Raw genomic sequence first — 14,804 nt, forward strand, 5'->3', positions numbered from 1 at the left:
TCGACAATTTATATAGAAATATTTCGTGCGTTTCATTCTGTATTTCTATTTACAATATAATTTCTTTTTGTATTGATATTTCTGTATTTTATGATCTTTATTAGTACCGACGTTTAATGCCTTAAACAAGATTAAGTTTGCGGCTTTCGAAACCTAAATTTGGTTTACATTTGTGAAAAGTGATATGCTTATGCAACATATACTCCAGAGTCCAGAGATTAATGGTTAATTAGTAAACACTGAACCACACAAATCACAAACTTATCTAATTTAAATCTCCACTTTGTAGAAAGAAAAGGCACAAATTAAGCCACTCCTCAGAATACATAAAATTACAAACTCCTCGACAGCTTCACTAGTTACAAGTTTATAACACAACGAGAATCAGCCACAACCCTTTACTATACACGACATAAATAACAATTATATTACAAGCACCAAAACTGAGGGAAAGAAGCTTCAATGGCAGAGGACATGACTCAGAATGGAAACGAGAAAATGGAACGACAGATAGTCAGCGCTAAGTATGACTGGCATACTCAAGCTATGGGTCTAGATGGGAAGAAACTCGTTCTTTCAGTTGAACAGGTGGAATTCACTTTCCGATGCCAAGTTCTTTTGTAATGTCTCTTGTCAAGCTGAACTGCAACGTATTTTGCCATGGAAATAAGGTGCGCGTAACTGGAAGCTTTCTTCGAAGATCCTGCATCACATTAAGTTTTGAAGGTTAGCACTGGAATCAATCTCCCGTTAAAACATAATACAGATTTAACAAAATAACAACTGGAATGGTTTTGAGCTCAGACATAATATAGAAACATTTTTCTTCTGCAAATGTGTTTCATGTTTTATGTTGGAAGTATCATGTCCAAATATGTTCCACTGTACCAATATACAAAAAGTTTAACTTCAGGGTCAGTTCAAGTCAATGGTACCTTGAACGTGGTATCAGGCAAGTTTGAATAGGATTCCTGTAGAAGTAAATTTGTTAGTAAAAAGCTCAATAAGTAAAACAACATCAGCTATAAACTGAAGAAAGTGGGATGTTTCGGACCTCGAGAGATGACAAGTACTCTGTCTCATGTTGGCGAATAATATTGCCTATGGTAATTGCACTATCTTCAGAGGACTGCAACATATATGAGGCATATCAATCAAGAAAAGGAGGCATCAAATAGGTGAATAAAACGGACACATCTGTAAGCTATGAAAAAAAGTTTAAAAAGCAACAGGAAATGTTTATTCAATAATGTGAAGCACGACATGGGAACTATCCAATGCTTAAGCATCACAATATCAAATTTAATTATACTGTTGCTGTAGAGACCTAGCATGATAAATCATCCCAAGTAATACCAAAATAAAAATGACAATGCATGGCAATAGTCATATCTTAACTCCAACCTGAAAAATTGTTGTATCTTTGCATTCATGTTTTGCATCTAATTGCACATTTCCCTCCTCAAAATAGTGTGCACCCACCTGAAAGGATAAGAATAGGAGGACGTAGATGAGAAACAGTTAACTCATGGTTAGGTTCTTATACTATGAAACAAGCAAATTACTGCAGTCTGAATTGCATAGAGACAAAGAAACCAGTCTGCATATCTGACATGCACCAAGTCCAAAACAACAAATACCTGCAGCTTGCCGCTCAATTCCAGCATTTGTAATTCATCTTTGAACTCAATGCTCCATATCGAGCGCCAACTACCGTTGCTATGGAACATGCCAATTAAACTATATCAGAAGATGGCCACGTAAAAAAGGAAGGAAAGAAAATCTAACTGTCTTTGTAACAGCGAAATGACCTGGTGTAATAACAGGACACATTTGTTGGTACAGACTACATATACATTTTGTTCTAACTGAAATAACTGGAATACAAAACTAAAGAGCAATAACAAGCTCATGGGTTGGGTATATAACTAATTTCACGCACCAGAAATTTTGTGGGCTATGTCTAGCAGCTGAAATCACCACTACAAGCTCAAAGTCAGATCCTGGGCCCTCTACATCTTTACCATTGCCACAGTACACTGAGCAAATTCCCTTTGGATAAGCTTCATCAACATATTTAAGTATTTCTGCATCGAGAGCACACCTGACACAAAAGAATGTGGAATTATACACAAGCCCACACAAGTGCACGTATGCACACACAAAAATACACACATGAATAAAATAAAAACAAGTTTGGTTCTTTGTGTGCTATGTTTCCAATTCCATAAGCTGTCAATAATTTTTCATTTTTGTATAGCCATATGAACAAGCACGCTCAAAAGATAACTTGATCATAAGTAACAAGTTTATTGCAAAGTTCTCTCTCAGCCATTATGGAAAGGCATCCTCAAACCTCGGTTTACTGTAGCAAGTAAAAACTGCTTTGGTATATCAAAATTGACAAAAGAAAGTAGTTCCTGCAGGGTCGAATACTTTGGCCATGTAAAATTACTTGGAATACGCACATCAACATGCATGCCTGACATGAAGCAGAGCACTAGAGGCCCTAATATTAAGTCAACTATCTTAGAGAATACAAAATGGAAATAATTTCTTGCCATAAAACTTAGAAAAGCATACCGAAATTCCTCAACATATGCTGATGGAAGTTCCTCATCCAGAGCAGGTCTCACCTCTGTACAAACCTGAACCAATTTTAGCACATTATGATGAAATAATTGGTAACAAAACTTAGATGACAAAATCAAATAGGATGTAATTACAAACAAAGGTAACAAAAATACATGGAAAGCTTTTATATTAGGTGTGTGGAAGCATAAGACTTGCCTGTTTGATGTGGTCAACTACAGCAACTTGAGCAGTCCTGGGATCAATGAACTCAGTCTCATTGAGCTGTCCAAATGATGTAACTATAACCTGTTCACACAAAAAAGATAAGTAGATATAATCCATATATGCACACAATTCCATACATTTGAGAAAGAACAACCAATGAGCACAAATACATACAACAAAAAGAGTAAAAAAGTTCACATTTCATAAAATAAGAGCTCCAAAATTCGTTGAAATGAAACACTAAAACCAAGAGGGAGCCTTTATTCAGAAAAGTCGAGACTTCAATTGAAAAAAAAATAAACAGAAAAAAGAATAAGAAAACATACGTCTCCAATTCCACCGGGCATTTCGAGGGAAATCAAGTGGGATTTGTTATACAGTGGGAATGCCTCTGACGCAGCCTCCTCGTACAAAACGTCGTCGTTCAGTACCGCCTTCACATCTGCCACCAAACCCAAACACCAAATACAAAATGCGATTCACATGATCGATCAAAAATTGAAATTTAAAAATGAAACAAAATTAGAGAAAGCGAAAGAAATGTGAAGAAAGAGTGCCGCTTTGGGGTCAAAGGTGACACCTTTGGCAACGAATTGGATTTCTCCTGGAGGAGAGTTGAGAAGGAACCACTTTGCTATTTCTTTCTTCTGCTTCTCGCTAAGCTCTGCTTCTTCTTCGTCCGCCATTTCTCTCTCTCAGTCTCTCTCTCTCTCTGAGATTTGAATGGGAAATGAACTGGTGCAAGATTCAGAGGGAAAGAGAGAGAGAGGAGTGATTTCCTGGGAAACACGTAAAACTGTAAGAATCCAGACGCTGAGTTTCTCGGGGCCCACAAAAATCAACGGACTGGATTTGTTATGATTGAAACGCGTCGTAGAGGAGAGTTGCCTTTGAAGTGTGTGAATTGTGATCTGTAAAGGTCACCTGGGAGGTGTGAGGCGGTGACTGTAACTCGAAATGATTTTGAGTGGTGGGGATGGTTTTTGTAACCACTAAAACCTGCTGGGGTCAATGATGCCCATGATCCTGTCCGTCCAATCATTATACCATCTGAGGATAACTGACGGTTGTGATTGCCATCACAGAAAGTAGTGCCTTTTGGTTGTAGCCTCTGCACTGACCCATGCAACATCTAATCATCCACCGCAATATCATCTTCTTCTTTTATTGGATGAACGTTACAAATATCAAAATTATGTGTATAATACATGATTTTTTGTGTGTATTATTTAAAAATTTATAAAAAAATATGTGTATTAAATATTAAAAATGTACAATATGTGTATTGTACTTTTGCGTTTTAAAAAACGTGACGTGTAATGGCCTAATAACGTTTGCATGTTAATACACATAATTTTCATGTTTAATACACATGTTTTTTTACAAAATTTTCAATAATACACAAAAAATTTACATATTATACACACAATTTTTACATATTTTTTAATAAAAATAATAAATATTAAAATATTATATAGTAGCCGAAATTTTTAGTTGTAACTTGCCAAAATTTTGCCGGAATAAACACATACATATTATATTCGTATTTTTTGCGTTCCGTATTTTACTAACTATGAAAGAATATGGGAGGCTAAGATTATTTCTTACTTGTTGTAACAAAAATGCAAGATGGTGATTTTGCAATCTCTTTGCCAACTAGAACAACAATTTCAAACAAAGATTTATGGATATAATAGTAAGAGAGGATGTAGTATTCTTCATGTAAAGTGTTTGAAAAATGAAGTAATTACCAAGACCACTCCAACTCAGCATGCAATTCTCTATGACAAATAATGTGTATAGTAACAGAATTTAGTAGCACTCGAGAGAGTGAGGTAGATCAAAGGCAAACATTCTCACGAAAAAAAATAATGAAAAAATTGAACACTCAAATTGATTTACTGTGAAATTTCTCACTCCTCATTATATACTTTGGATATGTCGAAAGAATATACCATAATATACATTACACACTTTTTAAATATAATATATTCAAAGAGTATGGCCGCACGGCTATACTACGGACTTTTTAAATTTTTTTAATGATAAATTGTATAGCCGGTCGGCTATACTCGGCAATCATCATGCTTATAGTATGAATCTGTGGTTTTAATCAATTAATAGGGTCTTAACAAGATAATTCCTATCAATAATAAAGAAAACAGCAGTAAAGCCGCACTACACATAAATAACAACAAATAAAATAGGTAAATAGAAGATTCTTTTAAAAAAATTTAATAATTAGTATAGCAGAGCGGCTATACGCTGGACTTTGGAATTTATTTTTTATTAAATAGTAGGGCTATATGCGGGACATTTTGTTTTGAATAGTACTGCAGCGAGGCTATACTGTTTAAATATTCATATATACAAAGAGAGTATAGCCGGCTATGCTAATCAAATGCAAAGTGTATGATCAGAAGTAAGAGGCTCATTTCCACACAAATTGTGTAATCATATAAAAAAAATGTTTTAAGACCTACCAAGAAATCTAGTTTTGGTTGACAAAATAATTTTAATCATGCAAGAGCTGTGGCTGATGAAGAAACAGAGCCGAATTTTTATAAAGGAGAAGGCCATTTGCTGACCAGAAGGTTCTTTCTGATCTCGACAACGACGGAGTTCTTGGACATGGGCAAAGAGTTGCCAAGCAGATACCTTCAAGTTCTGCAATTGGAGAAACTGGTGTGCAGCCTGTTGGTTATACTCTTGTTTCATGAAAAACTATAATACTCTGGTTATGTTTCATGATCTATTTGACTTTGGACTAACTTGAAAGCTGATGAGTTCTGGATATTATTGATATGCTCATGTATGGATTTTGTCTGTCTTTGATCGAGGCAGCACTTACGCAGCTGGTAAGGTAGCTGAGATTATGTTTGCAGATTTTGTCCATGAAGTAATTTCAGCATGTGTACCTCCAGTTTATCCCCCACGATTCACATAGTAAACACATGAACAATTTCTGAATTTATTCTTACAACAACAACAACAACAACAACAACAAAAAACATATCGAGCCAAGAGAGAAGGATGAGTAAAATATACAAAATAGAGAAGCATTAGATGTTGACACTGTTGGGAATTCCCTTGCCAGTAAGTCCAGGCTCACTAGAAGGATAGAGCAAAGTGTACGGGATCTTGGCCGGTCCAACTCGGTTCTTCAATTTCTCATCCTTGTTCATTTTTATAATTCTTTTCTCAATTCCTTCCAGCTTCTTTCTAAAATCCTCAGAGGCTTGCAACATGTTTGCATCTGTTGTCCATTCTGGGGTGCCTCTCTGCCCAAGATAAAGCTCATCAACTGGGTGCCTTGATAAGATTTCTATGGAGGCCATGCCAAGCAGGGTCTGCAGCTGAGGTGCAAATGTTTTCAAGAATGCCTTGTCAGGGTTAGTTTTGAGCTCCTCATACTCAGGAGTGCCTTCTTCAGGCATGAACTGCAGGCTTATGCTTGGCCGGTTCGGGACGTATCCACCTATAGAGTACTGGCCATAGTTGATTGCTGCATGATAGGCTGAAGAGAGCCATATGATAATGGTGCATGATTCTATCAGCTCTTCACAAGTCTGCATTTTAGGCCACCATGGTTCATCTTTCTTGTCACCATGACCTTCTTCTCTGAGTTCCTTCCACCAAGACTGGAGTTCTGAGTCATTTTGAACCATTTCATCATTTTTGTAGTAGAAGGAGCAATACTCTTTAACCCATGTTTTAATTGCAGACCATATCTCAAGCCCATCAGCAGCATATGGATAGTCCTCTATCAGTAAGCGTACACTGTGCGACGATTTTGGATCTTTGCCATTCCTCTGAACACAGCAAAGAGTAGATAATTAAATGCCATCAAGCCTTTTATCTTTGTTGTTTTTGAAACTTAAGAACATAATGACAGCATTCATCAAATCTTTTAGACCCTTTAATTGTATTCATTTTTCCCTGTAACATTGTGTCCTAGCTCTAATATTTGAGTTGCATCCATTGCCGAAATTTTTAGATGAAAAATGTTGGTCATAAGATTTTACCTTTTGATGAGATCCACGGGAAGCGCTTGTTCAGGAAAGACCCAGTTATTGTACATCACAGACCACTTTGTTTTAATTAGTACAGCCGCGCGGCTATACTAATATATTCAAAAGGAATAGCCGGGCGGCTATACTCGTGACTTTTTAAAACTTTTTAAATAAATAGTACAGCCGCCGGGCTATACTCTATTGAATACAGTATAGGCTATACACGGGGCTCTTTGGAAAAACTTTTTAAAAATAGTATAGCCGCGCGGCTATACACTTTAAATGTATTTGAAGGCTATACTATTTAATAAAAAATTAAAAAAGACCCAAGTATAGCCACGCGGCTGTACTATATTAAAATAAAATAAAATGAATCTCACAGTATATATACACACCATTCCTAACCTCCCCTTCACTTTCATTCAAAACCCATAACAGCTTCCTAATTGTCAAATTACAATCTGACACACATGCAAAAGTAATATTTCATTAAAATTACAACAATTACAAAAAGAATATTTCTTAAAAGAAGTAGAAGAATGAGAGATTACTTAACATGAGCATCTTCTTGTTGTCTCAATTAACTGAAATGAGGCTACTTGTATAAAGCACGGCTTGAAAATGTTCAAAAAGCACACCATGAATAGGAAGATTTCTAAGCACTTTTGTATCGAAATTGTGGGAAACTACATATCCATCTGTGGCAACTAGAAGAAGCTCATCACTGTTCCAAAATGTCAACGGCATCCCAATGCCTGCTATAGGTTCGATGGTTAAGTGCTTTGTCCAACAACCCTTGGTACCACAAAAACCATCCATCACCCATATGTCTATGAATTTAGAAACCCCACTTTCTACGTGATAAGAAAATAGAGCAATGGATTCATTCCACACTCCAAGGCTTCCATAGTTTTCTTCTGAATCTTGTAAACTATCCGGCACCGGCGTATGGAAAAATAACTCATCGTCCATGTCAAAGGAGAGCATGACTTTCTTGTTTTCGTCTAGGGTTTCCTTGTCCAGCTCCAAGGCAAACCAATAGTAAACACCCTTGAAGTAGATTTGGGAAGAAGAAGAAGACCAAACCACAGTGCTTGGTATATCAGTCTTGATCTCTCTCCAAGAGTTAGAGCTCATGGTATATACCTCTGCCATGTGAGGGAAGAACAAGATCCAAAACCCCTCAAAATGCATTACGATTCGAACAACTTTGTAAACCCTGGCTCTGCTGTCGTAGCCAAATCCCACAGCTACCCCTGTCGACTGCAATCTGTTCAGGGTATTCGGGGGAGGTTGAGGTAGACGAAGGCATGACTTGGGAAGAAGCTTGAGTTGCTTTAGAGCTGGGTTGCATAGAAAAACATTCTCAGAGAAATCAGTTAGACAAATAATCCCATGGCAATGGCCTGCAATGTCCAAACAGTCGTGCCTTAGCCCTACAGAAAGTGGAGGAACATTATTAAGGTTGAGGTCTCGGATAGAATTAGATTGAATTTGAACATCATCGTTGTCATTGCTAAGATCAACAAGTGACAACAAAATATGATTTGCTTCATTGTTGAGGACACAACGCTTGAAAAGGACACAAGTTGAGGTCTTGGATGAACATCTGTTGTCTATGGATTTGGAGAGGTGGACATCCACAAAGTTGGGGTCATTGATGAAATTGTACCACGATTTATGAACGCATCTGAATCGCATCAGAGATTTCGGAGGAAGCCTTGACAAGATCTGCACCACCATTTCTTCTGGCATTTTGCAAAACTCTGCCAATTTCTGGCAGAAGCAACAACGTACGATGAATCATACAAAAGAAGATTAAAAGAAATTAATGAAAGGAGAGAACCTTTTTGTTTCTAATTGAAAGAGTTGTGTTTTCTTTCAATGATGTGAAATGTAGGCAAATTGATTGTAGTGAGGAACTCAGCTGGTTTGTAGTTTTTGAAATTATATTTGCGGAAAAATTACACTATATAAAGTAATTTGAGAGAAAGAAACGTGATTTGTTTTGGGTTGAACGCGAAGAAAGGAACGATATGCTTATGTATTTTTATTTTTATTTTAAATAACATAAATTATTTAATTATTTATTATCTTTTTTGAACAAATATAATTCAACTGTCAAATTAACCTGCTTAGTAGGTTCTTTTGTAAGAACATAAGATCCAACCCAAGTGAAAATAAGAAGAAGAAAAAAATTATTAACTATCGAATCAAATTGAGTTTTATTAAAATTTATCGGTTTCAAACCAACGAGGTGAAGTCAAATTATTATAAACTTCCGTTTAAACTTAAAACAAAAAGAAAATTTTAAACAAAAACCTCAATTCATTTATGATGAAAATCAAAATTTTAATTTACATCGGCCTCTCACTCTCCTTGAGTGTTATGTTAGAACTAATTCCATTGTGGTAATACATTGGCCTCCAAATATTGTTTCCATGCTTTCAAGGGACCAACCCCTCTACCGCTTGGAGTTGTTTCATGAGCTCTACGGTTCATAAATAAACCTCTGGCTGCAAAACCCATCAAGTCAGGGTGGTCCATAAAACTACGCATCCGCGATGCAATGCCACCTTCCCGAGAGAAACCCACTCTGAAACGCCGATCAGTATCGGTAGACCAGGGCTCTTGTGTATGGGTAGAAACTAGTTGGACCTGAGTTTCAGGCACCTGTGAACCATCATCTTCAGAAGATACTAAGTTCCCCATTCCGAATGATTCCCAATCAACCTGCTGCAAAATGACTGCAGCTCGCTCTGTGTTCTGTGCAGGAAGATTTTGGGGCCGAGTCACTTGAGCCAATTTGTCCACCTGAACTTTCAGTTCACGCAGTCTATGTCCAATCCTTGAAGATACTGCATCGTACAACTTTCCTCTCGATACATGCTTAGCTCCTTCACAATTTAACAGATCGTCAAAGTAGATTGGATCTCCAATAACCACCGTCACCTACATTTTCCAAAAGACTGGATAAAAAGGCCTATCCCCTCACTCATATGATTGCTAAAGTCTTAAAAGAATATCTGACTGGAAAGATAACACCATCACCATATCAAAAGGACACTGAGTTGCGAAAAACTGAACATCTACTGAGAAAGCAAGCATTAGACTACCTACCGTCTTGCCAATCCTTGGAATGCTGGCACCAATAGGCATGATGTCCTGCATCCCACTATGCACAAATGGAACAACCATAGGAATATTGTCAGCATCAAGGACCAACCTGCCAAGTAAGAATATGCAACAGTCATCAAATAGTGTTCCAAAGAAAAGAGAACTGCATCCAAATGCAGCTGCAACCGATGTGCCAAAAGTTACCATTCAAAAGGAAGACACATCTCTTTACAATGAAGCTCACAGCTCAAAGACCAAAGCTTGGGAGCCAACCCCCAAAAAAATCATTTAAAAAACTCCTATGAATCCAAGAAAAGGGGAATCTCTCTCTCCAACACACTTTCACAACAAGATCCTCACCTCCCAACACCTCTCTTGGAAGACCCCATGGTTTTGCCACCATCTCGAGAACGACTACCTTCTGGGAAGATGTGCACCCAACCACCTTGATTCAGTTTCGAAATAGCTGTATCCATACCCTGAATCACATGGGCGTGGTTATCACACTATACTTAAAAAGTACGCAATGCAGCAAACCTTAAAGGGATATTTCAAAGAATACCTTTTGATAAATCCCATCACCGCGAGAAACTGGCAAGACTCTGACAGATCGAAAAAATGCTGAAGTTGCAGGATTTGCAAAACATCGATCAGTGGCACACAGTGTCCACCTCAAGTTCTGAGCATCCAGAAGAACATGTCGAGGAAGCAATGCAGCAAGAACAAGCGGGTCATCCATAGAAGCAACGTGATTGCTCACCTGAAACGGAACACATAAAGAAAACATCATAATTCAACAATGGTAAACCTGAAAGTGGAGGAGCAAATGGTGGTTAATCCAATAGATTAAAATACACTCAGTTCTAGATCCATAGAATAGGATCATGGGGCTCTACCGTTATTAGAGGCTGGCCTTTGGGTCTGTGTAGCACTGCGTCATGTAATTTTTCTACACCATAAACCTATCACACCCAAAAACCCAAATTAGTCGTGCAGCCCTCAAAAGTAGAAAAAAAGGTGTTGGGTTATATCAATTCCGCATAAGTTCACATACCTGGATATGATTTAATCCGTTCATAAACACATGACAAACATTGCCAATCACAGGAACAGCCACAGCTTGAAGCATGCGAAGAAGGACTGATTCTTCTTCAGCATTCAATTCCTTACCCACTGCAGGCAGCAAAAACAAAAATCACCCTTTTATTATGGGTCTGACAAAAAAACTCACAGCAATTCCCACATGTTTAGATTATAGATAGAAGTGCAAACTAAACAAACGCTATTATAAACACTTAAAAAAAATTTCAGTTGATTAACGAAAAAAAAAGGACCATTGGTTACTAACAAAATGCGCGCCAATAGGAACCCAAAATCGTCACCAAGCTGAAATTCTTAATTTCTTACTAATTTGAAACATAACTAGTCTTGCCTCTCATGCTAGCCAGCTAACTGATTTTTAACTGCAAGAGACTAGGAGAGAGTGAATTACATTCATCAAACCATTTTAACTAAATAAAACTAAAAATTTGTGATTTCTTCACTGCCTAAGCTAAGTCCACCGCCACGAATTTTATTTTAAAAAGTTGCAATTTTTAAGAAATACGGAAAAAAGTAATGACAGAAACACATCAATCAAATTTCAATCGGCTCCGAAAATGAAAATGGAAACAAACACACACACACCAAAAAAAAAAAAAATTGAGAAAATACCTCGTTTGCGATAAAAAACAGTGGAAGAAGGGAGAGAGTCTCTGCGGAAGTCACGAAAGCGCTGGAGCCAGCGCTGGAATGTGGAGGAGAAGTAACCGTCGTCTGTAAAAATGGGGTGGAGCTTGAGCCGGCGGTCCACCTCCACTCTGAACCGCTCCCTGAGCCGGAGCTGTACGGACAGGGCCTTGTTCTTCCACAGATCGCCACGCTCGACCCTCGCGGCAGCCATTTATAAACACGCACGCACAATTACAGAGAAATTGAATCAGAAGAGAGCACAAGATCAAACAGAGACGAGAGACAAACGGGGGTTCGAAGAGAGAGAGAGAGAGAGAGAGAGGAGCCAAGCCTAAGCGCGAGTATAGAGAGCGAGAGAGAGGAAGGAAGTGGTATGCGGTTTTTTTGTGTTGTGCCTGGGTGCACGATGTACCCTGGTGCGTAGTGCGCACCTAAAAACTACTCGTTTTGTTCGGATTATTGCCCCAAAAATCTCTCCAAGTCTATGAAAGCCCTTTTTTTATTAAAAAAATAACTTTTGACTTGGGTAAAAATTTATCTTCAAAAAAGTAATAATTTAATTTCAGTCATAATCTGCCTCAGAGAAAGGATTTAGTTATTTGTTAAATAATTGATAATCATGGTTAAGAGCAGATTTTCATGCACCATAGGTGTTGTGTTATCGCTTGTACAAAGAAAAAATAATCTCAATATCGCTTGTATAAAGAAAACGTAATCCCAATAAAGGCTGGTTTAAAGAAAAAATAATCATGGCCTTCCCCCAGTTTATTCTACTATTGGACGATTGCGATCTTCTCCAAAGATGAGAAGTTGTGGAATAAGTACGAAAAATGACAGAGAGTTGTGATCAGTTCTTATAATCTGAAAATCAAAGTTGAAACAGAACGGAGAGCCGATATCAAAACAATATAGTATGCTCATTATCAAAATGCCAAGACCAGACATTAGCATAGAAACCAAACTCAGTTGTCTTTACAGCTTTTTATCTCTCAGTAAGAATATTCTGAAAGAGCAAAGAGGCAGAGAGAGTAGAGGGGAAATTTGTAATGCCACCACATTAACAACTCCATCTCTCTTGGCTTCATTTGTCAAACTCCCATATGACTCCTCCATCATCTGCAGCACCAAAGCATGATATATTAGCACATAAACTCTACTTCCAACAATCAGAAAAGTATAGGCTAAGCATTACAACAAAGTAGAACCATAAAAAATCAGCAATCTGATCATAGATTTCTTATTTTAACATCTCCTTTCGTAATTCCTAATGTTCTGAATGTGCAATTTAAACCATAAACCCCTAAACCCACCATGGACAAGGCTCAGATATGCAGTGCATCTAACCAAAAGCATTAAACTTGCAAAGCTGGAAACTTTCAGGATTATAGGGCATACGTACCTTTAACTTTCTTGTTTATCCAGACCTCCAGCAGCATCCCAGCACCAATGCCACCAGCAATACATGCTCCATAGAATGCAATGTTATAGGGTAGGGATCTTCGAGGAAGAAAATAGCAATCTGGGATCTGCCTAATCTTTCTGGGAAGCCGCTTCTTTATTCCCGGCTTAACACTGGGGTCCTTCTGCATGTCACTACCAACAGCTTTCCAATCAACCCCTTTGAACGGGTCTTTTGGCTCTTCCATGGCCATTGCTGCAAACTAGTTCACTTTAGAGATTGCCCAACAAATTATAGTTCATACAACACTAACACAAATTGTCTAAGAGGCAATTTTACAAACACCATATCTGCAAACGACAAGATCAACAATACTGCACTTCTCCATGAAGAAGAAGAAGCAAATGTCACTCAACTATTCTAAAGCACGGGTTTAAGTTTGGTTGCAGAGAAAAATGAGGGAGAGATAGAAGAGAAGAGGAGAGAAAGTAGACTTATTACCTTGAAAGTTGAAGTCTTAGCAACGGAACGATGAACAGAGTTTGAGATGACGATGATTGAAGATTGTTTGAGGTGTTTGGTGGCTGGCTACTGTAAAACCCTCCCTCACACACTCCCCTGTGGCAGGCAGGCAAGCAGGCAAGCAGGCAAGCAGGCAGCTACCCAAAGGACCGGAAATTACAAAAAGGTAGAGAAAATGACGCGGGCACAAGAAATCCCAATTAACCTCCGGGTGTTTGCTTTCTCCTCTTTTATTTATGATGGGAGATTTAGGCGGGGGGGGTGTCCGGGTGTAACCACAACGCGACCCGATCCAAAATACAAATATTCGGCTTCTTAACAAATAGGGCTCATTTATAGGGGTGGGCACTCAAATCGGCAAACCGGAAATCCGAGCCGAACCACATCGAACCAAACCGAAAAAAAATCGAGTTGACCAAAAAGTCAAAAACCGGTCAAAAACCGAACCGGACCGGTTTCGGATCCAGTTCCATGTCTTCAAAAACCGAACCGGACCGATTTGGACCGGTTTCGGATCCGGTTCCATGTCTTCAAAAACCGAACCGGGCCGAACCAAACCGGTGAAACTAAAAAAATATATAATTTCAATATATATTTATATTTAATGCTATATTTTTAATTTCACTAAAAAAAACTTAATATTTATCCAAGTTCAATGTCAAAATATCTCTCTTTTCTCACTTTAATATTTATTTTTTATATGAAATTGAATAACTTGTTAATTTTCAAGTAAAAAAATAATATTTCAGTTGAGAATTGTATTACAAAACAATTTTAAAAAATAATTTTTATAATCCGGTTCAAAACCGAATCGGAACCGGAACCGGACCGAAACTGATTCAAATCGAACCGGACAGTTTTTGAATTTTTTTAATTAAAACAGAACCGAAGCAAACCGCATGAATAGTACCGGATCGGTTCTAATTTGAGGCAAAAACCGGTCCAAACCGAACCGTGCCCACCCCTACTCATTTAGAAGTGATTCTGTTTTCAGAAAACAAAAAGAACAAAAAAAAATTTAGAAGTGATTTTGTAACTTCTGGGATGTGCTTCTCCATATAATCACTTTGAGTAATTCTGGAGAGAAACACCTTTCATGTACTTCTCTATAAAATCACTTAAAACCACTTAAAGTGATTATATAGAGAAGTGATTCTTCATAAAAGTGCTTTTTAACCTATTCAGAATCACTTCTAAACTTCTAAACGAGCCCTAAGAGTGGT

General features: G+C 37.8%; 5 protein-coding genes across 6 annotated transcripts; all 5 read right to left on the minus strand.

The window, feature by feature from the left end:
• Positions 1 to 251: 251 nt before the first annotated feature.
• Positions 252 to 3,771, minus strand: LOC117631791 (F-actin-capping protein subunit alpha). Its single transcript, XM_034365093.1, has 10 exons — positions 3,380 to 3,771; positions 3,126 to 3,241; positions 2,791 to 2,880; positions 2,584 to 2,648; positions 1,943 to 2,104; positions 1,641 to 1,719; positions 1,405 to 1,482; positions 1,055 to 1,129; positions 936 to 971; positions 252 to 703 (listed from the first exon to the last, which is right to left on the minus strand). The coding sequence occupies exons 1-10, from the start codon at positions 3,483 to 3,485 to the stop codon at positions 596 to 598; spliced, it is 915 nt and encodes a 304-aa protein (XP_034220984.1). The 5' UTR covers positions 3,486 to 3,771; the 3' UTR covers positions 252 to 595.
• Positions 3,772 to 5,822: 2,051 nt separating this feature from the next.
• On the minus strand, positions 5,823 to 6,880 carry LOC117630598 (probable linoleate 9S-lipoxygenase 5). The gene is made up of 2 exons (XM_034363300.1): positions 6,825 to 6,880; positions 5,823 to 6,609 (listed from the first exon to the last, which is right to left on the minus strand). Exons 1-2 carry the CDS (start codon positions 6,878 to 6,880, stop codon positions 5,862 to 5,864), a joined length of 804 nt encoding a protein of 267 aa, XP_034219191.1. The 3' UTR covers positions 5,823 to 5,861.
• A 508-nt stretch (positions 6,881 to 7,388) lies between these two features.
• On the minus strand, positions 7,389 to 8,972 carry LOC117630600 (F-box/kelch-repeat protein At3g06240-like). The gene is made up of 3 exons (XM_034363301.1): positions 8,944 to 8,972; positions 8,659 to 8,668; positions 7,389 to 8,588 (listed from the first exon to the last, which is right to left on the minus strand). Exons 1-3 carry the CDS (start codon positions 8,970 to 8,972, stop codon positions 7,389 to 7,391), a joined length of 1,239 nt encoding a protein of 412 aa, XP_034219192.1.
• Positions 8,973 to 9,074: 102 nt separating this feature from the next.
• LOC117631332 (tafazzin) lies at positions 9,075 to 12,071 on the minus strand. The gene is made up of 7 exons (XM_034364428.1): positions 11,643 to 12,071; positions 10,984 to 11,102; positions 10,826 to 10,891; positions 10,492 to 10,689; positions 10,290 to 10,408; positions 9,933 to 10,038; positions 9,075 to 9,764 (listed from the first exon to the last, which is right to left on the minus strand). Exons 1-7 carry the CDS (start codon positions 11,869 to 11,871, stop codon positions 9,210 to 9,212), a joined length of 1,392 nt encoding a protein of 463 aa, XP_034220319.1. The 5' UTR covers positions 11,872 to 12,071; the 3' UTR covers positions 9,075 to 9,209.
• Positions 12,072 to 12,480: 409 nt separating this feature from the next.
• Positions 12,481 to 13,851, minus strand: LOC117631972. Of its 2 annotated transcripts, none has more exons than XM_034365328.1 (3): positions 13,561 to 13,851; positions 13,060 to 13,321; positions 12,481 to 12,776 (listed from the first exon to the last, which is right to left on the minus strand). In XM_034365328.1, the coding sequence occupies exons 2-3, from the start codon at positions 13,310 to 13,312 to the stop codon at positions 12,742 to 12,744; spliced, it is 288 nt and encodes a 95-aa protein (XP_034221219.1). In that variant the 5' UTR covers positions 13,313 to 13,321; positions 13,561 to 13,851; the 3' UTR covers positions 12,481 to 12,741. The 2 variants fall into 2 exon arrangements, with proteins under 2 accessions (XP_034221219.1, XP_034221218.1); XM_034365327.1 differs by having other exon boundaries at positions 13,060 to 13,314; positions 13,561 to 13,846.
• Positions 13,852 to 14,804: the final 953 nt, after the last annotated feature.

Source organism: Prunus dulcis, chromosome 6 (genome assembly GCF_902201215.1).
Source record: "Prunus dulcis chromosome 6, ALMONDv2, whole genome shotgun sequence".
Lineage (NCBI taxonomy): Eukaryota > Viridiplantae > Streptophyta > Magnoliopsida > Rosales > Rosaceae > Prunus > Prunus dulcis.

Excerpts from the sequence above, each read along its gene's own strand:
- LOC117631791 (XM_034365093.1), bottom strand. The coding sequence starts at position 3,485 with ATGGCGGACGAAGAAGAAGCAGAGCTTAGCGAGAAGCAGAAGAAAGAA. Across the intron at positions 1,130-1,404 it reads AAGATACAACAATTTTTCAG|TCCTCTGAAGATAGTGCAAT; the intron begins GTTGGAGTTAAG and ends TATATGTTGCAG. Across the intron at positions 972-1,054 it reads AGTACTTGTCATCTCTCGAG|GAATCCTATTCAAACTTGCC; the intron begins GTCCGAAACATC and ends TTACTTCTACAG.
- LOC117630598 (XM_034363300.1), bottom strand. The coding sequence starts at position 6,880 with ATGTACAATAACTGGGTCTTTCCTGAACAAGCGCTTCCCGTGGATCTC. Across the intron at positions 6,610-6,824 it reads CCCGTGGATCTCATCAAAAG|GAATGGCAAAGATCCAAAAT; the intron begins GTAAAATCTTAT and ends CTGTGTTCAGAG.
- LOC117630600 (XM_034363301.1), bottom strand. The coding sequence starts at position 8,972 with ATGTTCTTACAAAAGAACCTACTAAGCAG.
- LOC117631332 (XM_034364428.1), bottom strand. The coding sequence starts at position 11,871 with ATGGCTGCCGCGAGGGTCGAGCGTGGCGATCTGTGGAAGAACAAGGCC. Across the intron at positions 10,039-10,289 it reads TCCAAGAGAGGTGTTGGGAG|GTTGGTCCTTGATGCTGACA; the intron begins GTGAGGATCTTG and ends CTTACTTGGCAG. Across the intron at positions 9,765-9,932 it reads TTCCAAGGATTGGCAAGACG|GTGACGGTGGTTATTGGAGA; the intron begins GTAGGTAGTCTA and ends TGGAAAATGTAG.
- LOC117631972 (XM_034365328.1), bottom strand. The coding sequence starts at position 13,312 with ATGGCCATGGAAGAGCCAAAAGACCCGTTCAAAGGGGTTGATTGGAAA. Across the intron at positions 12,777-13,059 it reads GATAAACAAGAAAGTTAAAG|ATGATGGAGGAGTCATATGG; the intron begins GTACGTATGCCC and ends TTGGTGCTGCAG.